Genomic DNA, 23,971 nt, shown 5'->3' on the forward strand with positions numbered 1-23,971 from the left:
AAGCCATCGGAAAATACATAATGCATATCAGGTACTTACATTCCGAATCATAACTGTAGCAAAATTATAGTTATGAAGTAGCCACCAAAATTATTTTTTTTGGTTTGGGGTCACCACAACATGAGGAACTGTATTGCAGGGTCATAGCATTAGAAAGGTTGAGAACCACTGGTCTACAGTGTGGCAAAGCCATCCCAATTCTATTCTTAGGCCAGGTTTCAGTTCAAAAATTATGTGAAATATTTCCAGGTCAACAAATATTTACTAAGTGCCTCTCAACCCTTCCATTTTCAATAAAGTTACTAATTTTAAAAACCTGTTTTGTATGATCCATTAATAGTTGTATCAAATTTCTAGTGGTTCAGAATATCTAATAAAAATATCATATGTAATAGTTTCAGCAAAAAAGAAAAATAGATTATGTTGACTTCAAACTATGATTATAAATAATATGTTCGATGTAGAGTGCCTATATAATATTGAAGATATTGGAAAGAATTGTTTATCTTTTCTTTTTGAAAGAATTGTTTTTCAATTAAGAAAATAATCACCTATGATTACATTAAAATAAAAAACTATTCATAGTCTACGATATTTTTACTGTATCTTGAAAATGTTTGTGCAAAATGGAAAGAAATCTTTATTTCCTTGATGAAGGCATTTATAGAGATTGCAAGGAGGTTTCTTCTGAAATGCAAACTATTTGCTTTCCAATGTTACCTCCTGTCATCATGGACTGGAATGCAGCTGGAAAGAAAATAAAAAACTACGTTATCTGAAAACACAAATGTCATTCTCATACATGTTTATCAATAGGTCAGACACATATAATTAATTTGAAAAATTACTTCAATAATTTTAGCATTAAGTGTAGAAGAAACTGTCATGAAAAGAAACTTCAAGTAAACACTGGCACATGTTTAGTTACATGACAAACTAACCCAATTAGCATCTTAAAAAAATTGTTTTTACCCAAACTAGAAATGTTTAATTGGTGTCTACATCAACATTATGGTTTACAGAGTCTGAAGACTAGAGGCAAAAAGTATGAAGATAAAATATCAGCAAAACACTGCCTGACCAGGCGGTGGCGCAGTGGATAGAGCATAGGACGGGGACACGGGAGGACCCAGGTTCAAAACTGTGAGGTTGCTGGCTTGAGTGCGGGCTCATCTGGTTTGAGTAAAACCTTGAGCCCAAAATTGCTGGCTTGAGCCCAAGGTCACTGGCTTGAGCAAGGGATCACTGGCTCAGATGGAGCCCCCCAGTCAAGACACATATGAGAAGCAATCAATGACTAACTAAAGTGATGCAACTACAAGTTGATGCTTCTCATCTCTCTCCCCCTTCCTGTTTCTCTCTCTCTCTCTCTCTCTCAAAAAAAAAAAAAATTTAGCCCTGGCTGAGTAGCTCAGTTGGTTAGCACATTCTCCTGACATGCTAAGATTGTGTGTTCAATCCCCAGTCAGGACATACACAAGAATCAACCAATGAGTGTATAAATAAGCAGAACAACAAACTGATGTTTCTCTCTCTCTCTCTCCCTTTCTCTCTCTCTCTAAAATCAATTAAAAAAAATTTTAAACAAATATTTAAATAACTTGAAATATCAGAACTCTAATCATAATGTTTTACTAAGTGAAACATCTGTTATACCAGGAAAATAAGTGAAATTTCTATTTCTGTTTGGTAAACTTGGTTATCCAATATATTTAATTTTTTTTCTGAGAAATAAAAAAAATATCAGCTTGATTAATCTTTTTCATTTAAAACAAACAAAAGAGAATGTTGGAATCTGTGTATGTTAGGTAAAAAAAAAAACCTCCAAAAACCTAAATACTGAAAATGTACTTAATATAATCCTATGATATCTTAGAACCATTCAATCAGAAAAAATTACCTAGAGACAATGATTTTCACGATTATTTTCTTCATAAGCTGTTTATGAAAACAAACACTTTATGATTTGAAATGTAAAAATAATACTTAAATACCATTAAGTTGAACTTTCATGGAGTTTGATTGAGATACTTAAGGAAAACTACAGGACCGTTTTACAGAGAAGAACTAAATGATTTTTAAAAACCCATATACTCTGGTTTCTCTTCAGATCGCATAAAAACCCAAACACTAGAAGTAGCATGAAATGGAAAAAAGGATTATTTGTGCTGAGCACATCTATTTAATAAATTAATCTACATTCATCTTACCTCCCATGTTTTCTAATCCATTTATCATAGTTTCTTTAATCTGTAAATCAAAATAGCTATTTTAGTATTTTGTATTCTTCTATAGACTTCAATGTTTCTACTTAATAGTTTCCATGTTTTCAAAAGGCAGCAATACTATTTAGCACTTTCTGTTTAAAAATTTATATTCTTTATTTCACATAGGAAACCCAAAATCATTTCCTATCAATTGATTTTTTAAAATAAAATCCTATTTTCCCACTGTCTAATCTTCAATTGATAACAGCACAAGCTATATACCCTCTTTTCTAAAAACAAAGTACATAATCACACACATATACAACTTTGCCTATCATTTGCAGGTTTTAAGTACATCCTAGGCCAGGGTCTCTGGACCTCAGATTAGTAACCTCTGATTTTCAATCAATAACTAAGAGATACATCAGAATATCCTGGGAGGGCAGGAAAGAAGTATAGTAGTAGAGATGTAGGGTACTAGGAAGTACTTATAAGATTTTTGAGAGAGCACAGCTTCTAACATATAGTCACATTCCATAAATACTTGTTAAATTAATATTATAATTTGGGATGGGAAACTTTTTGGGGGGGTATTTTTCCAAAGTTAGAAGCAGGGAGGTAGTCAGACAGACTCCTGCATGAGCCCAACCGGGATCCACTGGGCATGCCCACTAGGGGGTGATGCTTTGCTCATCTGAGGCACTGCTCTGTTGCGGCTGGAGCCATTCCAGCACCTGAGGCGGAGGCCCTGGAGCCATCCTCAGCAACTGAGCCAACTTTGCTCCAATGGAGCCCTGGCTATGGGAGGGGAAGAGAGAGATAGACAGGAAGGAGAGGGGGAAGGGTAGAGAAGCAGATAGGTGCTTCTCCTGTGTGCCCTGGCCAGAAATCGAAACCAGGATTTCCACATGCCGGGCCAACGCTCTACTGCTGAGCCAACCGGCCAGGGCCTGAAACTTATTGATCTTGCAAGTGAAAGGTTAATAAAATTTTAGATAAATGGAATAATAAGAGAGGGTTTCTCAATCAGGAGGTTATATCACCTAGGAGGGTAATGTTAATTTATAAAATTCAATAAATACACTTTCCTTTTATAGGAATTTTTATTTATTTTTTTTCTGAAGCTGGAAACGGGGAGAGACAGTCAGACAGACTCCCGCATGCGCCCAACAGGGATCCACCTGGCACGCCCACCAGGGGCGATGCTCTGCCCCTCTGGGGCGTCGCTCTGCCGCGACCAGAGCCACTCTAGCGCCTGGGGCAGAGGCCAAGGAGCCAACCCCAGCGCCCGGGCCATCTTTGCTCCAATGGAGCCTCGGCTGCGGGAGGGGAAGAGAGAGACAGAGAGGAAGGAGGGGGGGGGGGTGTGGAGAAGCAAATGGGCGCTTCTCCTATGTGCCCTGGCCGGGAATCGAACCCGGGTCCCCCGCACGCCAGGCCGACGCTCTACCGCTGAGCCAACCGGCCAGGGCCTTGTAGGAATTTTTATTACAAAACTAGTACGTTTGCTATAATAAAATAATACAAAAGCATATTAAATAGCAGGGAAAATGCTACTGATAAAGAATAGAAGCAGGTTCTACCTTAAGCTTTCCTTCTTTAAACCACTGACTCAGCTGTAGAATACCAGATTCAAATTTGTCCTTATAATTTAAAACCATAAATCTTTCTCTGAAATGGGAAAGAAAAGGATAATGATCAGAGATCAGTGAGGGAGTAAAAGAGTTCAAAATAAAATAATTCTAGAATTTTATGTTCAGCTTTCAAACAGTAGTGCTTAATCACAGTGTGACTAGATATATAGTTTTAGGTGTAGTAACAGGTGTTAAGTGTAATAGACTTCCATTGTTTTGTCTGCCCAGCATCTACAGCCCTGTTTGGTAATAGCACTGTGGTTTTACATTGTGGCTAACATTCTTTCCCCACCCTTATGTAACCAAAGCCAGGCCAGTGTGAGCCATAAAGTATCAGCTTTGGGTCTTGATAAAACTGTAAGGAGAGCTGTTCTCTTTTTGCTTGGATTGCTAACCTGGGAAAAGAGCACAGCCAACCTAGAAGAACGCACAGCCCAGACGTGGGAAAAAACTGAGTCATGACACCACTGTGCAAACCCTTTATCCAGCCAAATCTCAGCCTGTACTCTACTGATACTGGACTTCTCAGACACATGACCCAATAAATTTCCTTTGCATTTAAGCCAATGTGATTGAGTTTCTATCACTTGTAAAAAAAAAATGTGCAAAAGATTGATAGAATAGGTGCAATTTTATAAGAGTTTTCTGCCCAGGAGCTAGTTAACCAAAACCTAAATATGGAACCAGCTTAAAATGTATATTTTCAAGTTTTATGTAATAAAGACAAATTATATATGAAGAGCAATATCTTTCATATACATCTATAATCTTTAACCATCTTGAATCTGGTAATAAGGGGAAGTAGTAGAACACACCTTGTGATGTTTCTTTCTTTCTGGATTGCTTCTACAGCAGGAGGGAGTGGAGGAGGATAAGGCACATCTTTGTTGTACTGAGAAATTTGACCACACAGGATGATGTGGCTGTTCTGATTCATCTGTTCAGATAAAATTGATGATTATACCCAAGATATATGCATTTCCTACAAATGATTTTATGGCTTTCTCAAAGAAAGCCTCCTTGACCACTGTAGTTAATCCTTTAGTGGCAATTAATTGATTTCCTTTTAAAGATTTACCCATTATAGGTATTTAAGAGTTTTAACTGGCTGGAAGATAAGTCCACTCCAAAGGAACATAAAGATAAACAGGAACTTGGTAATCAGTAGAATAATTGCATCAGTTGTCGTCATGGTCGTTGCTGCTACTTATAGCAGTAGTAGCAGCAGAGTATTTCTTTGTAACTATATTCAAATAATTTAAACTCAACTGCACATAATTTTACATACAGTAAAGGACAATGCAGTGTTAATAGCTGATGATATTTTATAACATTGTCGATAAAAATATGTAAATACCTGCAATCTATAAAAATCCATTCCCTACCCCAAAGTCAGGGGCCATGGCTATGGATTGGTTGATGGTAAGTTAGGAGTCAGAACTTCACCATTTGAACAATACAACTGTAATTTTGTTCTAAAATAAACTGCAGGTGAATAATATAATATTGTTAGCAAAGAACTGAAACTGATGCTCATAGTGCAAATCTGCAAGCAAATGGAAGTAGATATATCAGCAAGCTCTTCTGTATCAATTAACAGTACTGATCATCACATTATTTTTCACAGTAAACCATACTATCTTATAAAGTCTTTTTCTCTATATGAATATAAGGTAAAGATATATCACATCAAATAAAATATGGTATTCAATTTTATAACAAACAAATCAGCAAACAACCTGACTTATCACTGTATTACTTATATCACCGCCAACATTGTCAAAGTAAACATCCACACCAGCGGGGCATAATTCACGGAGCTGTTCTGCTACATTCCCTTTTTTATAATTAATTGCAGCATCAAAGCCCAGTTCTGAGGTCAAAACGAGGCACTTCTCCTGTGTTCCACAAACTCCCACCACTCTGGAACAGCCCATCAAGTGGCCAATCTAGGGGAGAAAGTTTTGAAAATTAACTTTCTACCATTACATTTAAATTTTAAAATGTGAAAGCATACAAGATATTACAACTGCATGAGAGTGTTCATCACAATTTAGGTTGGATTATAGGAATTTCAGCTAAGAGAAATTTGAAATCAAAAGAACTGAGAACAGATATAATGTCCTTTTTATTCAATATTTTTCAGTGGATGGGTCTGGAGGGTATTATGCTAACCAGAATAAGTCAGATGGAAAAAAGAGAACCAAATGATTTTATTGGGAAATAAAACAAAAAGCAACAAATGAACAAACAAAAAACTCATATGTGGGAAATAAAACAAAAAGCAACAAATGAACAAACAAAAAACTCATAGATTGACCGTATGCGTGTTGTTAGGTCCGAGAGCCTCTTCCATCCTTGTCAAGGGGAGTGCTAACCTTATCTCCTTTCATACAACACAAAAAACTCATAGATTCAGACAACAGAGTGGTGGTTACTAGAAGGGAAGGGAGGTAAGGCGAGGACAAAGTGGGTAAAAAGGGTCAACTATATGGTGATAGAAGGAGACTAGACCAGGTGGTGAACACACAGTAGAGTTTACAGCTGTCATATTATAAAGTTGTACACCTGAAATTTATACAATGTTATTAATGTCACTCCAACAAATTAAATTAAAACATTTTAAAACTATTTTTTATACCTGTAACTAAAATCACTACTAAGATAAAATGTTTCATTTCAGTGGTTTCATATTATAAAGGCTAGTATTTATAAAAAAAAATGATGCATTTTATAAAATTCTATCTTATTTACTGTATTTCTAGAACAGCTAAGTGCTTTTTTTTTCTTTTCTTTTTTTTTTTTTACAGAGACAGAGAGAGAATCAGAGAGAGGGATAGATAGAGACAGACAGACAGGAACGGAGAGAGATGAGAAGCATCAATTATTAGTTTTTCGTTGTGACACCTTAGTTGTTCATTGATTGCTTTCTCATATGTGCCTTGACCACGGGCCTTCAGCAGACCGAGTAACCCTCTGCTCAAACCAGATGAGCCTGTGCTCAAGCTGGCAACCTGGGGGTCTCAAACCTGGTTCCTCCGCATCCCAGTCCAACGCTCTATCCAGTATGCCACCTCCTGGTCAGGCAAGTGCTTTCTTATTTGAAGATTTTTTTTTAACAATATGAGCTTGGTTTTTTTGTTTGTTTGGTTGTTTTTCGGGTGGGTTTTTTTTTTGTATTTTTCTGAAGTTGGAAACGGAGAGGCAGCCAGACAGACTCCTGCATGTACCCAATCGGGATCCACCTGGCATGCCCACCAGGGGGCGATGCGCTGCCCATCTGGGGTGTTGCTCTGTTGCAACCAGAGCCATTCTAGCACCTGAGGCAGAGGCCATAGCCATCCTCAGTGCCCAGGCCAACTTTGCTCCAATGGAGCCTTGGCTGCGGGAGGGGAAGAGAGAGACAGAGAGGGAGGAGAGGGGGAGGGGTGGAGAAGCAGATGGGCACCTCTCCTGTGTGCCCTGGCCGGGAATCGAACCCGGGACTCCTGCACGCCAGGCTGACGCTCTACTACTGAGCCAACCGACCAGGGCTTGAGTTTGTTTTTTAATTCATAAATTCTATACAGTTACTCTGATTTTTTTTCTCATATTGTTTTGGCATTTCCCATGTGTATTTTTGGATAACAGAGAACAAGATACAAAAATCTACAAGATTTTTCATACTGTTATAAAGAAAGTCTAAGCAAGTAATAACATCATTTCTACCAGAAATGTGTAATCATGTTATAAATTTGTTTAATTTTATATTTTAAATTATATACATGTATCTCAAGATTCAATTATGACTACTTTTTTAGAATATCAAATAATTCTCAGAAATTATTACCTGCCCAGCCAAGGATCCACAAGCACCAGCAGCCCCACTAACAACCATTGTTTGATTAGATCCAGCAATTATATGACCTTTTTCCTGTATTCCAATCAAGGAAGTCAAACCAGGCATGCCAATAGCTCCAAGAAAGTATGAAAGGTGTCCATCCACGAGTTGTGGGTTGACCTAAAATGAATATACACCTTTTAAAAATAATACTAGAAATTCCTGTTTTAAGTCAATACAGCAGAGACAACCTGTTATAGACTGAATTGTATCTTCCTGTGGAGAAAGAAAGGGGTTCTGTGGAAAGTAACCTCACAGGGTGATCTGATCATAAATTCCTAACTAGGCAGGTCATGGTGGGTAGTCATGCACCAAGCATATAACTTCTTTAGTAATAGGTTTATCTTTGCCTTAAGCAAGCCTTGTTTATTGTTCTCATCCATCAGGTTAACATACCTTTGAAAAAAGCCTAACCAATCTTAAGAGAACAATAATCTTGTTTATATCCTGTAATCCAACTGCTGCCTTGCTGTCTCCCTCCTTCATGTTATCTTCCTTATGTTCTCTTCTTAATTTTGAAATGTATAAAAGACAATGTAAAACTGTTATTCTCTGGAACATCTGAGACCTTGCTTCCTGGCAACTGTCATCATTTTGGCTCTAATAAATTCTTATAAAGATTCTCTACAGGTTTGGATGTTTCTTACATTGACACTCTTAATGTTCATATGTTGAAGAGACCTAACCCTTAATATAACTATATTATGTAGAGTAGGAACTTTAAGGATGTAATTAATGTTAAATGACATCACAAAGGTGGGGCCCTAATCCTATAGGGCTGTGTTTTTATAAAAAGAGGAAGAGACACCAGAGATTTCTTTCTCTGTCCATGTAAAGATTTAGGAAAGGCTAAATGCCATGTGAGGACTCAGCAAGATGGCAGCCATCTGTGAACCAGAAAGAGAGGCTTCACCAGAAACCAAATTTTCCAGCACCATGATCTCAGACTTCTAGCCTCCAGAACTGTGAGGAAATAAATAGAGAGGAATGACTTAACAGGAAAACACTAAGCAAGTCGGAAGGTTTTTAAATCTCTGAGCAGTTCTAAAGTAAACATTTGTTTACCCAAAAATTAGCTCAAACTTTAACAGTTCTCATTATTGATGCTTAAAATGTATCCTAAAAATGTAAGGAAGGTGTGATACAATTTACTCTAGTTTAATTACAGAATAAGTTGAAGTTTCTCTTCACTTTTTAGTATTTTATATGTTTATCAGGCCCTATGAATAATTAATTGTGCTTCTCTGACATTTTGTGTCTTTTTTTTTTTATCTGAAAAATTGGGGAGATCTGAAAAATGAAATGATATACAAAGGCTTTGTACTATAAAGGTTTTATAAAAACTTTTTAAGGAATTGAAAAATTTCAGTAGTGAAGATTAACTACCTCAGTTTGATATGTAGTTAAACTGCCACAAAAAAAATAAAATAGCAGTCTGTATTAAGCAGGTTTTTTGTTTTGTTTTTAAGTGAGGGGGGGGGGGAGATAGAGAGACAGACTCCCGCAAGCGCCCCGATTAGGATCCACCTGGCAACCCCCATCTAGGGCTGATGCTCAAATCTACCGAGCTATCCTCAATGCCTGAGGCCGATGCTTGAACCAACCAAGTCACTGGTTACAAGCAAGCAGGGAAGAGAGAGAGAAGGGGAGGAGGAGGGGAAGAGAAGCAGACGGTCACTTCTCATGTGTGCCCTGACCAGGAATACAACATGCGACTTCTGTACACAGGGCCAACGCTCTATCCCCTGAGCCAACAGGGCGTATTAAGCAATTTTAAATGGTTATCAGATGAATCTAAATGGTTCTAGATAAACGTAATGGAGATATTAAATCTACAATACACAGAAAGCTCTACAGTATGCAGAAATATTTCCTGTACGTGATAGTTATTTATTATTAAAGCCAGTATAAAAACTGTGGCTTAAGTCTGTGTTTAGCAAATATCATCTCTCCATCCCTTCTGAACCCACCTTCCTCACTTCTCATACTTATTCCCAAAGCACTTTTAAGCTCTCACCAGCTGCTCAATTTCACAATAGCACAATGATAGGTAAAACTAGAAACTGCTGAATATTTCTTTTTCACTTCCTCCTAAGAAATTTCTAGTTAAATATATTTTACTAGTACCATTAAGTTGAGAAATGATTGCATGTCTCATGTCAATTGTATATTAACATCCACTTCTAACTGATTATAAAAATGTGTAATAATTGAAAAGTACTAAAATTTTATAAATCTTTTTAAAAAACCTTAGTCACATTTGTCATAGCATTTAATATTCACATTCACTTGTAAGATAGCTATTATGTTCATTTAGCACATGAGGAAATAGAAGTTCAGAGACATACAGTTACTTACTTGATGACATATATTAGGTTGAATTACAGGGTGGGGCAAAATAAGTTTACGGTTGTGAGTATTTGAAACACAGTTTATTCTTTTTTTTTTTTTTTTTTTTTTGCATTTTTCTGAAGCTGGAAACAGGGAGATACAGTCAGACAGACTCCCGCATGCGCCCGACCGGGATCCACCCGGCACGCCCACCATGGGGCGATGCTCTGCCCACCAGGGGACGATGCTCTGCCCATCCTGGGCGTCGCCATGTTGCGACCAGAGCCACTCTAGCGCCTGAGGCAGAGGCCACAGAGCCATCCCAGCGCCCGGGCAATCTTTGCTCCAATGGAGCCTTGGCTGCGGGAGGGGAAGAGAGAGACAGAGAGGAAAGCGCGGCGGAGGGGTGGAGAAGCAAATGGGCGCTTCTCCTGTGTGCCCTGGCCGGGAATCGAACCCGGGTCCTCCGCACGCTAGGCCGACGCTCTACCGCTGAGCCAACCGGCCAGGGCCCACAGTTTATTCTTGTATAATTATTTGTTAATTGTTGTATTATTTTCCATACTCACAACCGTAAACCTACTTTTGCTCCACTCTGTACATAAAGCTACCAGTTTTTGTAGGTCAAAACAGATAAATATGTATCGGTAATTTCACATGGTTCAACCCAACAGAAACAAAACTCAGGATTTCTAATACAAGATGGAATCACAAGCACAAACTGAAGGAATTTCTTGTGTTGATTTCTCAGGAAACTTTAAAGCATATAACTATAAAGGGTCTCTAGTTCTTAGTATAAAATATTCTCTTTTTTTTGTGTGTGTGTATATATTTTTCCAAAATTAGAAGCAGGGAGGCAGTCAGACAGACTCCCACATGCACCCGACCTGGATCCACCCGGCATGCCCACCAGGGGGCAATCTGTCCATCTGGGGCACTGCTCCTTTGTGGCCGGAGCCACTCTAGTGCCTGAGGCCGAGGCCACAGACCCATCCTCAGCGCCTGGGCCAACTTTCCTCCAATGGAGCCCTGGCTGCAGGAGGGGAAGAAAGAGACAGAGAGAAAGGAAAGGGGGGGAGGGTGGAAAAGCAGATGGGCGCTTCTCCTGTGTGCCCTGACCAGGAATTGAACCCAGGACTTCCACACACCGGGTCAATGCTCTACTACTGAGCCAACTGGCCAGGTCCTAAAATATTTTTTGATGCTGGCCCTGACCAAGTAACTCATATCATCCTGATATGCCAAGGTTGCACGTGTGATCCCCCGGTTAAGGCACAACTAGAACCAATCAATGTATGCATAAGTAAGTGGAACAGCAAATCAGTGATTCTTTCTCTCTTCCTCTCTCTCTCCCTCTCTCTCTAAAAGCAATTAAAAAAAAAAACCAAAAAATAGTTTTGATGTTTATAGCTCAGGTTTTAGTTTATATAGGTAAAATTTGAGAAATAAATAAAATATGGAAAACAACACCCACCATTCACTGGTAATCTAGGGACTCTCATATATAGTTATAGCCATAGTAGAAATGGAACAAAGGCTTTCCACGTTTTTGTAGTTACCTAAAAGAAAATGTATGCTTTTATCTTATTTTTTCCCTGATAACAAACAGAACTGAAGCCAAAAGCACAAAATAAGAATTATAAGATGGAGGTCCTGGTCGGTTAGCTCAGTTAGCTGAAGTAGCATCCTGAAATGACAAGGTTGTGGGTTCGATCCTCAGGGCACATACAGGAAGCAACCAATAAATATACAACTAAGTGAAAAACAAATGACTGCTTCTTTCTCCTTCTCTCACCTCCTTCCTCTGTCTCTCTAAAAAAAAGCAATCAATAAAAATAAAAATAAAAATAAAAATTACAGGGGATGAAAATAGCTACTTTTTTAATATTATACATCACCTTTTCTAGTCTATTTCCATCCAAAACAACCTTGGTTTGCCAGGGCCAGTAGAAAGAAGTCACAAAATCGCCTTTAGTGAAATTTGTGTGCTTGCTTTCTTCTATAATCCCAACACCTCCACCATCAACCACCTGAGACAGCTGCCAAGGTGTTATATAATCAGTCCCAGTGTCTTCATTCATTCTACAACGCTGAAAAGGAAAACATTGATCAGGGTGATTCTGTCTAATAATATTGAACCAGTTTACTAATTTACTCAGCAACTAAAAGAAAAGTATATAATAAGTAATGTTAAGGAAAGAATTAGTTATAATTTATCTTAACTTCTATCTTCCTTTCAGTTTGTTTTTATTCTGAAAAGATTGTATCCCCTAACAAGTAAAAAGTGCAATTAAAAAGGAATTAAAGTATGTTCTAAAATTAGACTATGGTAATAGTTCTAGAACTTTGTAAATAGACTAAAAACCATGAATTGTACAATTAAATGTGTGAATTATAGGATACATGTATTATATTTCAATAAAGTTGTGAAATTTTTAAACAATCATGTAAAGAAATTTAGGTAATATTACGTACGTTATGCTACCCAAAATAATACAAACTACTGTGACAATGGTTTCAATGAATTGTGGCAAATTAGGTACACTTACATGTTGCTGATAATATTATAAAACTGTTTACTTTTTGTAGAAAACAAATTAGTAACATATAGATCATAATGGTGTTCATTTCTTTTGGCCTCACAATTCCACTTCCCCAATGGAACTAGCACAAAAAGAAATGAAACTATTTTTATGCAGTTGTTTATCACCATCCCTTCTGAACTCCTCTTCCTCATTTCCAATACCTATTCCCAAAGCACTTTTAAGCTCTCCCTAGCTGCTCAGTTTTCCACAATAGCACAATGCTAGGGAAACTTCAGACCAAGCACTACATCACACCCCTAACCTCAAGTGGATGTTCTCTTTATTCTACAAACACAATGCCACAATGGCACCACACCTCCCCCATGGGACTTAGTGCTAAAGACTTCCTAGGAAGTAATCAAGGCTCTATTCCTCTCTGTGGCTCACTCTTGCCTCTCTCATGAAACCAAGATGGGGAGGCCTACAGTGTGGTCCAGGAGATGGAAAAGATGGAAGGCTGCTTTATTAAAGGTAGTCTAGTTTAGTTCACCAGGAGACAAGACCAAATAGGAAACTGAAGCAGAAGCTTCTTAGGAAATACACGACTCTCCTGCTTGTGTGCTCCTCCCATGTATTCTTGGAAAGCAAGAGCAGAAGCCACTGAATACTGGCCAGACCAAGGACCTGACTCAAACAAGAATAAGAGAAAAAGTAGAACAAGTAATCCTCTAAAGGTAAGGATATGTTGTCAGCATAATAGAATGCTATATAACCACCAATATAATATTTCCACTGGTTTTTCATATGAAGATATGTATACAGTCATTTAAATATGAAATAAAATAGTATATATATTAAATATAATCATATAAAATACTGTATATACATGTGATTAAAATTAGTTGTAGCCTGACCTGTGGTGGCGCAGTGGATAAAGCGTTGACCTGGAAATGCTGAGGTCGCTGGTTCGAAACCCTGGGCTTGCCTGGTCAAGGCACATATGGGAGTTGATGCTTCCAGCTCCTCCCCCCCTTCTCTCTCTCTGTTTCTCTCTCTCCCTCTCTCTCTCCTCTCTAAAAATGAATAAATAAAATTAAAAAAAATTAGTTGTGAATTTGGAATGATATAAAATTTCAATGATTAAATTTTATTAGATTCCTTTTTTTTCTGTTAAAGTTGTTTACTTCTTTTTTCTGTTTTTAGGTGAGAGGAGGGGAGGTAGTGAGACAGACTCCCATATGTACCCCAGTTGACCCAAAAAACCCCATCTTGGGCCAATGCTCCAATCACTCAAGCTATTTTTAGTGCCTGAGGCTGACATACTTGGACCAACTGAGCTATCCTCAGCACGGGGCCATGCTTGAATCAATTGAGCCACTGGCTGCAGGAGGGTCTTTCTTTCTTTTTCTTTTACAGAGACAGAGAGTCAGAGAGAGGGACAGATAGGGACAGACATACAGGAACGGAGAGAGATGAGAAGCATCAATCATCAGTTTTTCGTTGAAACACTTTAGTTGTTCATTGATTGCTTTCTCATATGTGCCTTGACCATGGGCCTTCAGCAGACCGAGTAACCCCTCACTCAAGCCAGTGACCTTGGGTCCAAGCTGATGAGCTTTGCTCAAACCAAATGAGCCCGCGCTCAAACTGGTGACCTCGGGGTCTCAAACCTGGGTCTTCAGCACCCCAGTCCAACGTTCTATCCACTGTGCCACCACCTGGTCAGGCTGTTGTTGTTGTTGTTGTTTTAAAGAATAATGTCTAGTGAAGGCAAGTGATTACTTACAATTCCCAAGTGGAGTGGCACACCCTACCATGCAGGGCCACATGGGAAAGAAGTGATTTCCTTCCTTCCTTCCTTCCTTCCTTCCTTCCTTCCTTCCTTCCTTCCTTCCTTCCTTCCTTCCTTCCTCCCTCCCTCCCTCCCTCCCTCCCTCCCTCCCTCCCTCCCTCCCTCCTTCCTTTAACTAATACTTAATAAATACCATACGAGTCCCTGAAAATACTCTGATAAATAAGACCTCATAAACTAGATCAATCTGAGAGAATTTCCAATTCTAATTTACTATCTTCAAGCTTATTCAAGGAACTGATCTAGAGATTTAGAAGAAACTGACCAACCACATGTACTACTATTATGAAAACCTTCTTTCTATAACATTCCTTAATAACAGTAGTGAATATAAAGAAAGGCAATCTGTAATTCACAGGTATCAAAGTATAACTGCTCAAATATTTATTAATCATGAGGATTGCACAATAAAATTCAGATGCAACATAAAAAATATAAAATAAAATTAATTTTCACCAAGTCATAAAATCCCAATTCTTACCATGTAAGGGTCCACAGAAAGATAAAGAGTTCTGACTAGTACTTGTCCTTCATTGATATTACCTGGTGAACTTACTTCTTCCATTCGAAAATTTTCTGCCACTGGATTACCATTTTTTCCTAAAATATTAGGTGAAAATATAAAATCAAAACTCATTTTCCTATGTAATTATTTATTATTCTTTTTTTTTTCTTTTCATTTTTTCATTTTTCTGAAGCTGGAAACAGGGAGAGACAGTCAGACAGACTCCCGCATGCGCCCGACCGGGATCCACCCGGCACGCCCACCATGGGGCGACGCTCTGCCCACCAGGGGGCGATGCTCTGCCCATCCTGGGCGTCGCCACATTGCGACCAGAGCCACTCTAGCGCCTGAGGCAGAGGCCACAGAGCCATCCCAGCGCCCGGGCCATCTTTGCTCCAATGGAGCCTTGGCTGCGGGAGGGGAAGAGAGAGACAGAGAGGAAAGCGCGGCGGAGGGGTGGAGAAGCAAATGGGCGCTTCTCCTGTGTGCCCTGGCCGGGAATCAAACCCGGGTCCTCCGCACGCTAGGCCGACACTCTACCGCTGAGCCAACCGGCCAGGGCTATTTATTATTCTTTAAAAGGTCACTCTAGGATTCAAACCACTCTCATAACTTAGGCATGAATACATCTATATTGTTTTGTAATCTTTCTGTAATGACATAATTCTTCAAATAGTTTTAATTGCTCTTCATTTTCTCCAAGAAGATCCTTCAGAATATTGCTCATCACCTTCAAATTTTTCTTTTTTAAGATGACTACAGGTAAGTCACCTTATCTGTTTTAAAATTTAGGAGGATTTCAAAAAGTGAAAAGTCACAGCCAACTTTTTTTTAATAATATGAATATTAAAATTTACAAGGTCGCAGAAAAACATTAATCAAAGAAAACAGTGAGGCAAACTTTCCTTTCTCATTTTAAGAAGAAAACAGACACTTAAATGACTACAATTTTTTTAAGAAAGTAAAGTCTTAAAAATTAGAAAATTTGATATACGAAAAAAAAATCTGTAGGCAGAAAATGTCATCATTAAAAGTGTTCTTTTATTCAGTTCTGTTGAACATAAGCAAATTTCCCATTTGTTGAATCATCCCATTTCTAAAGTGGGAATAGAATGCAAAGATTTTAATCTAACTGCTCACTTTACTAAAACTGAGGTAAAAAAAGGTTAAGTGGCCCTGGCCAGTTGGCTCAGCGGTAGAGCGTTGGCCTGTCGTGCAGGAGTCCTGGGTTCGATTCCCGGCCAGGGCACATAGGAGAGGTGCCCATCTACTTCTCCACCCCTCCCCTTCTCCTTCCTCTCTGTCTCTCTCTTACCCTCCCGCAGCCAAGGCTCTATTGGAGCAAAGGATGGCCCGGGCGCTGGGGATGGCTCCTTGGCCTCTGCCCCAGGCGCTAGAGTGGCTCTGGTCGTGACAGAGGGGCAGAACATCACCCCCTGGTGGGCATGCCGGGTAGATCCCGGTCGGGCGCATGCGGGAGTCTGTCTGACTGCCTCCCAGTTTCCAGCTTCAGAAAAATACAAAAAAAAAACCCCCCAAAAACAACAACAACAACAACAAAAAAGGTTAAGTGACTTCCAGCCACATGCTAGACAAGCAGCATGTGCCCAAACCTCTCAGGTTACTTCCATACCGGTTTCTATGACTCAGGTTAGAGGTCAGCACAGACATAGGTCAGTGCTCTTCACATAAAACAGAAAAGTAAATTTTAAGAATCAATGACATGCCCTGGCTGGTTGGCTCAGCGGTAGAGCGTTGGCCTGGCGTGCAGGAGTCCCGGGTTCGATTCCCAGCCAGAGCACACAGGAGAAGCACCCATCTGCTTCTCCACCCCTCCCCCTCTCCTTCCTCTCTCTCTCTCTCTTCCCCTCCCACAGCCGAGGCTCCATTGGAGCAAAGATGGCCCGGGTGCTGGGGATGGCTCTATGGCCTCTGCCTCAGGTGCTAGAATGGCTCTGGATGCAACAGAGTGACCCCCCCAGAGGGGCAGAACATCGCCCCCTGGTGGGCATGCCAGGTAGATCCCGGTCGGGTGCATATGGGAGTCTGTCTGACTGCCTCCCCGTTTCCAGCTTCGGAAAAATGAAAAAAAAAAAAAAAAAGAATCAATGACATGGGCCCTGGCCGGTTGGCTCAGTGGTAGAGCATCGGCCTGGCGTGCAGGAGTTCTGGGTTCGATTCCCAGCCAGGGCACACAGGAGAAGCGCCCATCTGCTCCTCCACCGCTCCCTCTCTCCTTCCTCTCTGTCTCTCTCTTCCCCTCCCACAGCCAAGGCTCCATTGGAGCAAACTTGGCCCGGGAGCTGAGGATAGCTCCATGGCCTCTGCCTCAGGCGCTAGAATGGCCTAGTTGCAATAGAGCAACACCCCAGATGGGCAGAGCATAGCCCCCTGGTGGGCATGCTGGGTGGATCCCAGTCAGGCGCATGTGGGAGCCTGTCTGACTGCCTCCCCATTTCCAACTTCAGAAAAATACAAAAAAAAAAAAAAAAAGGAATCAATGACATGGGCCTGGCTGGTTGGCTCAGTGGTAGAGCGTGGGCCTGGCATGCAAACATCCTGGGTTCAATTCCTGGTCAGAGAACACAGGAGAAGCAACCATCTGCTTCTACACCCCTCTCCTCTTTACTCTCCTTCTCTCTCTCTCCCTCTCTCTCTTTCCCTCCTACAGCCATGGCTCTATTGGAGCACATCAGCCCTCCGCACTGAGGATGGCTCCATGAGGCCTCTGCCTCAGGTGCTAAAAATAGCTCAGTTGCAAGCATGGCTCCAGATGGGCAGAGCATTGGCCCCAGTCAGGGCTTGCAGGGTGGATCCTGTCCAGGCACCTGTAGGGGTCTGTCTCTCTATCTCCCTTCCTCTCACTTGGAAAAAAAAATAAAAAATAAATAAATAAATAAAAGAATCAATGATACATACTATAAAAAAACAAGCCACATATTTGTAATATAACCTTTTAAATAGTATTATAATTCTAAAATACCTTATTTTTTCAACAAATGGCCTTGATAAGTTATCACTTGCAAAACTGAATATTATCTTGTTTAAAGAATTTCTTCTAATATCTCTGCTAGTGTTACTATCTTTCTACCTCAATTTACTACACTGACATCATATGGATACTTTTGTTCCTCCATTTGCATTAATAATTATGAAAGCCCACAGTTGTTCATTCATCACAGATACGTACCAGGTCGGGAATTTAATACCACTCTTTGCACAGTCATCACCTTGTTTGCACAGGGGCACAGGGATCTCACAAGATTTCTGTGTAAAGTAATTCCTATTGATAGAAAAAAATTTAAATCACAAGAAAATTTGGAAATATTAAAAATCAAAAAGAAGCACATCTGCGTTTCTGAACAAGAAGAAAAATCATAGTCAGGACCCAAAAAAAAGATAGTCTTTTTTGTCAGAGTTTGTCTCCTAATGCAAAGATATGAAGACAGACTAAGTCTAATTAGAATTTCTGCTTAATACGAACAATTTTGTTGAAGACTGTGTGGGCTAGAATGTTTTGGCTTCATAATTAAAGCACATTCATCTTCATACCATCATGATTAAGCCTCCTACTGTGGCTTGATTAAAAGAAAACAGCATGATATATTCCTCCAGAGCTGGCCAGCTAATCTAGTAGCACAATATAAACACCAACTGCTTAATTGAGATGTAAGCAATTTTCAAAAATTCTAATCATTTATCAAAATGGAAAGTTCTTAATAGTTTTGCTGATTATAAAAGTAATGCATCAAAAGCATTTTTAAATTCTCACCTTATAAGAAATTCTGTACCATAGAATGGCTAAATAAGTAAAGGACCAGTTTATTCTGGGTTTACAATTTGAGCTGGGTTTACAATGAAAGAAGTATTAATATATAAAATGAGTCCCTGGCCAGTTGGCTCAGCAGCAGAGTGTCGGTAGAGCCCAGGGTGTAGAAGTCCTGGGTTTGATTCCTGGTCATGGCACACAGGAGAAGCAACCATTTACTTCTCTATCCCTCCCTTCTCTCTTCTCTCTTTTTCTCTCTCTTCTCCTCCTGCAGCCATGGTTCAAGCAAGTTGGCCCTGGGCACTGAGGATGGATTTGTATGGCCTCACCTCAGGCATTAAAATAGCTTGGCTGCTGAGCAACAGAGAAGCAGCCCCAGATGGGCAGAGTATTTCTTGGTAGGGGCCTTGCTGGGTGGATTCTAGTCAGGGCACATGTGGGAGTCTGTCTCTATGCCTCCCTGCCTCTCATTTAATTAAAAAAAGAAAGAAAAGAAAAGAAACAAAGAAGCAAAATGAAGTTCTAGTGTTGGCACTATCTGACCTTGGGTAACTAGCTGTTTGCTTTATCCACCAGGAAATAGGAAAACAAGCCCTTAGTGAATGCTACAATGTTATACTGTTGTGAGTGCTATGAAATATATGGTCATTTAATATTTAATAATATTTAGTATATATTCACTTTATCTAATAATATTATTTTCCCCATTTAAAGATGAGAAAACTGAGCATGAAAGAGTTTAAGCACTTCCTAAGAGCTGAAATTCAAACGGAAGCTGTTTGATATTCCTGAACCAATCTCTTAACTACTACATAAACATTTCCATCCTATATGTTTTATTTGATTTTTAAGATACTAAGAAAATACTATCCTTTTTAAAATTAATATATTTATTTCTGTATTCTCTCACTAGATATTTTGTTATATAGCCTTTATTATATTATTATACTATTAAAAACATTGAGCCTGACCAGGCGGTGGCGCAGTGGATAGAGCATTGGACTGGGATGCCGAGGACCCAGGTTCAAGACCCCAAGGTCGCCAACTTGAGCGCGGGCTCATCTGGCTTGAGCAAAAAGCTCACTAGCTTGGGCCTAAGGTCGCTGGCTTGAGTAAGGGGTTACTCAGTCTGCTGAAGGCCTGCAGTCAAGGCACAGATGAGAAAACAATCAATGAACAACTAAGGTGTCGCAACACAAAAAACTGATGATTGATGCTTCTCATCTCTCTCCGTTCCTGTCTGTCTGTCTCTATCTATCCCTCTCTCTGACTCTCTTTCTGCTCTTGTAAAAAAAAAAAAAAATGAGAACCCAAAGAAAAACAATATTTTTTTACAACATTGCAATATACTTAGCTGCTAGTATCTTTTTTTGTGTGTGTGGCAGAGACAGAGAGAGTCAGAGAAAGGGACAGACAGAAAGGGAGAGAGATGAGAAACATCAATTCTTTGTTGCGGTTCCTTAGGTGTCCATTGATTGATTTCTCATATGTGCCTTGACTGGGGGGCTACAGCAGACCGAGTGACCCCTTGCTCAAGCCAGCGACCTTGGGCTCAAGCTGGTGAGCCTTGCTCAAACCAGATGAGCCTGTGCTCAGGCTGGCAACCTCGGGGTCTTGAACCTGGGTCCTCCACATCCAAGTCCGACGCTCTATCCACTGCGCCACTGCCTGGTCAGGGCATAGTATCATTTTTAAATGTCAAGATTTTATACAGCAGCACACTTATATACTTGACACCCATCTGTAGATCCAATACATTTGATACTTAATAATCCCTTGCCTTGTATCACTGGGTAATTTCATTTATACATGACTCCACTCCTAGTTTCTAAATTTGCAGGATCCTTGAATTTCTTCATATTCTTCTGTATCCTATAGTACCCGAGGATCCTACACAGATCCAAGATTCCATTACCTATTCCTTATAACAAAGTTATTATAGGTAAGTATGTTACTATCCCCATTTTATAGAGGAAATTGAGGTGCCGTTTATGCCCAAGATCTCAGAGCAGGCAAAGCAGAGGAGTTGAAATTGATATGCAAATCTCATCCCAGATCTCACTTGTCCTTACTCTGTCCACTATACCCCTACAGTCTTCCACACACAGGGTTCTTACATCTACAGCTATACTCTCCTGTAGGTAACCACAACTAAAGGAGGAGAATTCTGCCCCAATTAAGACTTAAACTCTAATGTGACATTCTGCAGAACAGAATGAAAAACATGGATATGCATCCCATTTGCTTGTTTCCATAATTTTTGTAATGTATATATTTATAACCTCACTAGTTGTTAAAGTAATGGTTAGTTTCCCTCAATATTCATTCTCTCCTATGAACACAATGTTGCCTAGCTAAAAAATTGCATTTTCCAGCTTCAACCTAAAATAAATCCCAGACATCATCCTATTTCACCAAAAAAAAAAAAATCCCTCAATTATGCATCTCTATTAACAGATTGTTTTAAACATAAACACTATGCTATTAACCTAACAGATTTAATAGTCCAGGTAATCCCTTAACATTACCTAATACCTAGTGCATATTCAAATTCTCTGTCTCAAAGATGTCTTTTTACAGTTGATTCATAAGACCTAAATTTCAAAGTTCACATACTACATTTTGAGTCTCCCCTCCATTTTTATTTCATGACAATGATTGTTGAAGAAAAATGTTTTGAACTGGTGACCTCAGCGTTCCAGGTACTGACACCATAGGTCAGGCATGGCTAAATTTTCAATCAAAGGAATCTTTCCAAATGAATTTTCATATTTTCCCTCTAATTACTTTCAAAGTCTGCTTTATTTCTTTAAAATATGCACACTGTAGATTTGTTCAAATACCGCTTATTAGCATAACAAGTACACTGTTAAAACCCTGGTCAGGTAGCTCAGCTGGTTAGAACATCTTCCTGATATGCCAAGGTTGCAGATTCTGTCACAGGTCAGGACACATACAATAATCAACTAATGAATGCATAAATGGGTAGAACAACAAATCAATGTTTTTCTCTCAAATCAATATATAAAAAAAGCACACCATTAAAGTTTCCCCCCTCTGTATTAAATTAGGTAGTTTTCAAGTGTCAAATATTGATACAATTAACTAGTGAAGGATAATTCTATAATATCCCTCAGTAGCACGTGAATAACAAATTTAGAATATAAAAAACTCGATTTAATTACAAAATTAAAATAAAAAATATGGCACACCAAGTTCTAGGTATGAAAGGAAGGGTGGTGGTGGTGGTGTTAAATTTATCCCAAGTGTGTGTGTGGGGGGGTAGATTTTATTAATTGACACTGAGCAAGCCATATTTGCCTGGTATGATATTAACCCTAATTGGTGCTAAGTAATATAAATATTTTTAAATAACACCAGATCAATGATCAACTGAAAAATTCACTCTGGTGCTGGTCATAAAGAGTAGCTTAGTTGAGTGCCTACCCTGCAGCCTAGTATGAGAAAGGACACTGAACTAGGAAGAGACAAGTACAGGCCTGACCTGTGGTGGTGCAGTGGATGAGCATCAACCTGGAAATGCTGAGGTCGCCGGTTCGAAACCCTGGGCTTGCCTGGTCAAGGCACATATGGGAGCTGATGCTTCCAGCTCCTCCCCCCTGTCTCTCTCTCTCCCTCTCTGTCTCCTCTCTAAAATGAATAAATAAAAAAAAAAATTTAAAAATAATAAATAAATAAAATATTTTTTTTAAAAAAAGAGCCAAGTACAAGTCCTGGTTGCAATCAGGTAGGATCTTGTTCTCTCAACCTCTTTCCTGAATGTTCCTAAGTGACAGGAACTGGGCTAACAGCTTTATAGTCATTATTGTGTTTAACCTCTCCACCCACTAAGGCTTGTGCTGTCAGCGTCACACTTTACAGAAAAGGAAAGGGAGGCACACAGAGGTTGAATAACTTCCCATGATCGCACATGTGGTAATGACCGCCACTGGAACTCATACTCAAACTCAACACATTCCATTTACATGCCATGAGCTTCCTAACCCCCCCACCCCCACTTTTTTTTTTGGCCGAAGTGGGTGGAGAGGAAGGGAGATGAGTAGCATCTACTCGTACTTGCGTCACTTTTTAGTTTTTTACTGACTGCTTTTCATGCGTGCCTTGATGGAGGGCGGGCTCAGGCCAGCGACCTTTGGACTCAAACCGGTGACCATGGGATAGTGTTGATGTCCCTGGCTAAAACTGATGAGCCTGCGCTCCAGCTGGTGACCTCGGGGTTTTGAACCTGAGACCTCAGCGTCCCCGGTGGAGGCTCTATCCACTGTGGCACCACTTGTCAGGTCCTAACACCTTTTGATAAAACATTTCTCTATTCTGATCTCGTTCAATTATTCTGCCACAAACGACTCATAAAACGTGGAGTTCTCGCCTGACCTGTGGTGGCGCAGTGGGATAAAGCGTCGACCTGGAACACTGAGGTTGCCGGTTCGAAACCTTGGGCTTGCCCGGTCAAGGCACATATGGGAGTTGATGCTTCCTGCTCCTCCCTCCCCTTCTCTCTCTCTCTCTCCTCTCTCTCTAAAAATTAATAAATAAAATATAAAAAAAAAACAAAAACGTGGAGTTCTCTGGGATTTCCTCCACTCTTTCTGGGCAGCCGCTCTCCTCAAAGTCTCCTTTGAGTCTCCTGGTTTTCCCTTTCCTCTGCCCAAGCCTAATACATGGGGACTCCTGCGAGACTCTTCCCTTTCTCAGTGACCTCACCTTCCTCTATGGCTCCCACTACCAACCATTCATGAAAGTGACTCCGAATGTGCTCCTACCACCCAGAATTTCAAGCTGATTTCCCTGATTGTACACGCCAAAAGGACAGGGATTTGATTCCGTCGTTCAAGGATTTATGTCCACCCCCTTATGCCTGTCACACGGAAGGTGCTCAAAAAATGTTAAATGAACGTCCCAGAGACACTTTAAACACGAATACGTCCAATCCAGAAGTTGCTTAGTCCCAACAACTAAAAAAAAAAAAACAACACCCAAAACCTGCTTCTGCTTCTCCAGCATTCGCTATTCTAATGTCCTAGGTATAAGGCCAGTAGCCCCAGGAGGAAGCCTGGAGGTCACACTGGCTCCTAGAGAGCTCCCCTTACCAGGATGGCCCGACCCAAGTGCGAGTTCCCCAGCCTCAGCGACCTTCGTTTGTCACACCGCCACCGAGCCCCGGAAGAAATATCGCGTGGTTTGCTGGGCGGCGAGGTGCTCGCTGCGTGATTTAGGCCCGCCGACGCAGTACGCAGGCGCACGACT

At 40.1% G+C, this 23,971-nt stretch overlaps 1 protein-coding gene and 2 non-coding genes across 8 annotated transcripts; 1 reads left to right on the forward strand and 2 right to left on the reverse strand.

Annotated features, from left to right (window-relative positions):
• Positions 1–616: 616 nt before the first annotated feature.
• On the reverse strand, positions 617–23,971 carry PTGR2 (prostaglandin reductase 2). 6 transcript variants are annotated; one of them, XM_066276162.1, is made up of 10 exons: positions 23,815–23,971; positions 18,125–18,217; positions 14,911–15,029; positions 11,951–12,142; positions 7,671–7,841; positions 5,581–5,790; positions 4,657–4,778; positions 3,791–3,878; positions 2,211–2,250; positions 617–747 (listed from the first exon to the last, which is right to left on the reverse strand). In XM_066276162.1, the coding sequence occupies exons 2-10, from the start codon at positions 18,159–18,161 to the stop codon at positions 662–664; spliced, it is 1,065 nt and encodes a 354-aa protein (XP_066132259.1). In that variant the 5' UTR covers positions 18,162–18,217; positions 23,815–23,971; the 3' UTR covers positions 617–661. The 6 variants fall into 6 exon arrangements, with proteins under 6 accessions (XP_066132259.1, XP_066132258.1, XP_066132263.1 ...); XM_066276161.1 differs by lacking the exon at positions 23,815–23,971 and adding an exon at positions 22,209–22,229; XM_066276166.1 differs by lacking the exon at positions 23,815–23,971 and adding an exon at positions 22,209–22,228 and having other exon boundaries at positions 14,973–15,029.
• On the reverse strand, positions 6,117–6,241 carry LOC136336717 (U6atac minor spliceosomal RNA). Its single transcript, XR_010731543.1, has one exon. It is a non-coding gene; the product is annotated as a U6atac minor spliceosomal RNA (small nuclear RNA).
• TRNAD-GUC (transfer RNA aspartic acid (anticodon GUC)) lies at positions 16,108–16,183 on the forward strand. The gene has a single exon. It is a non-coding gene; the product is annotated as a tRNA-Asp (tRNA).

This window comes from Saccopteryx bilineata, chromosome 4, assembly GCF_036850765.1.
Source record: "Saccopteryx bilineata isolate mSacBil1 chromosome 4, mSacBil1_pri_phased_curated, whole genome shotgun sequence".
Lineage (NCBI taxonomy): Eukaryota > Metazoa > Chordata > Mammalia > Chiroptera > Emballonuridae > Saccopteryx > Saccopteryx bilineata.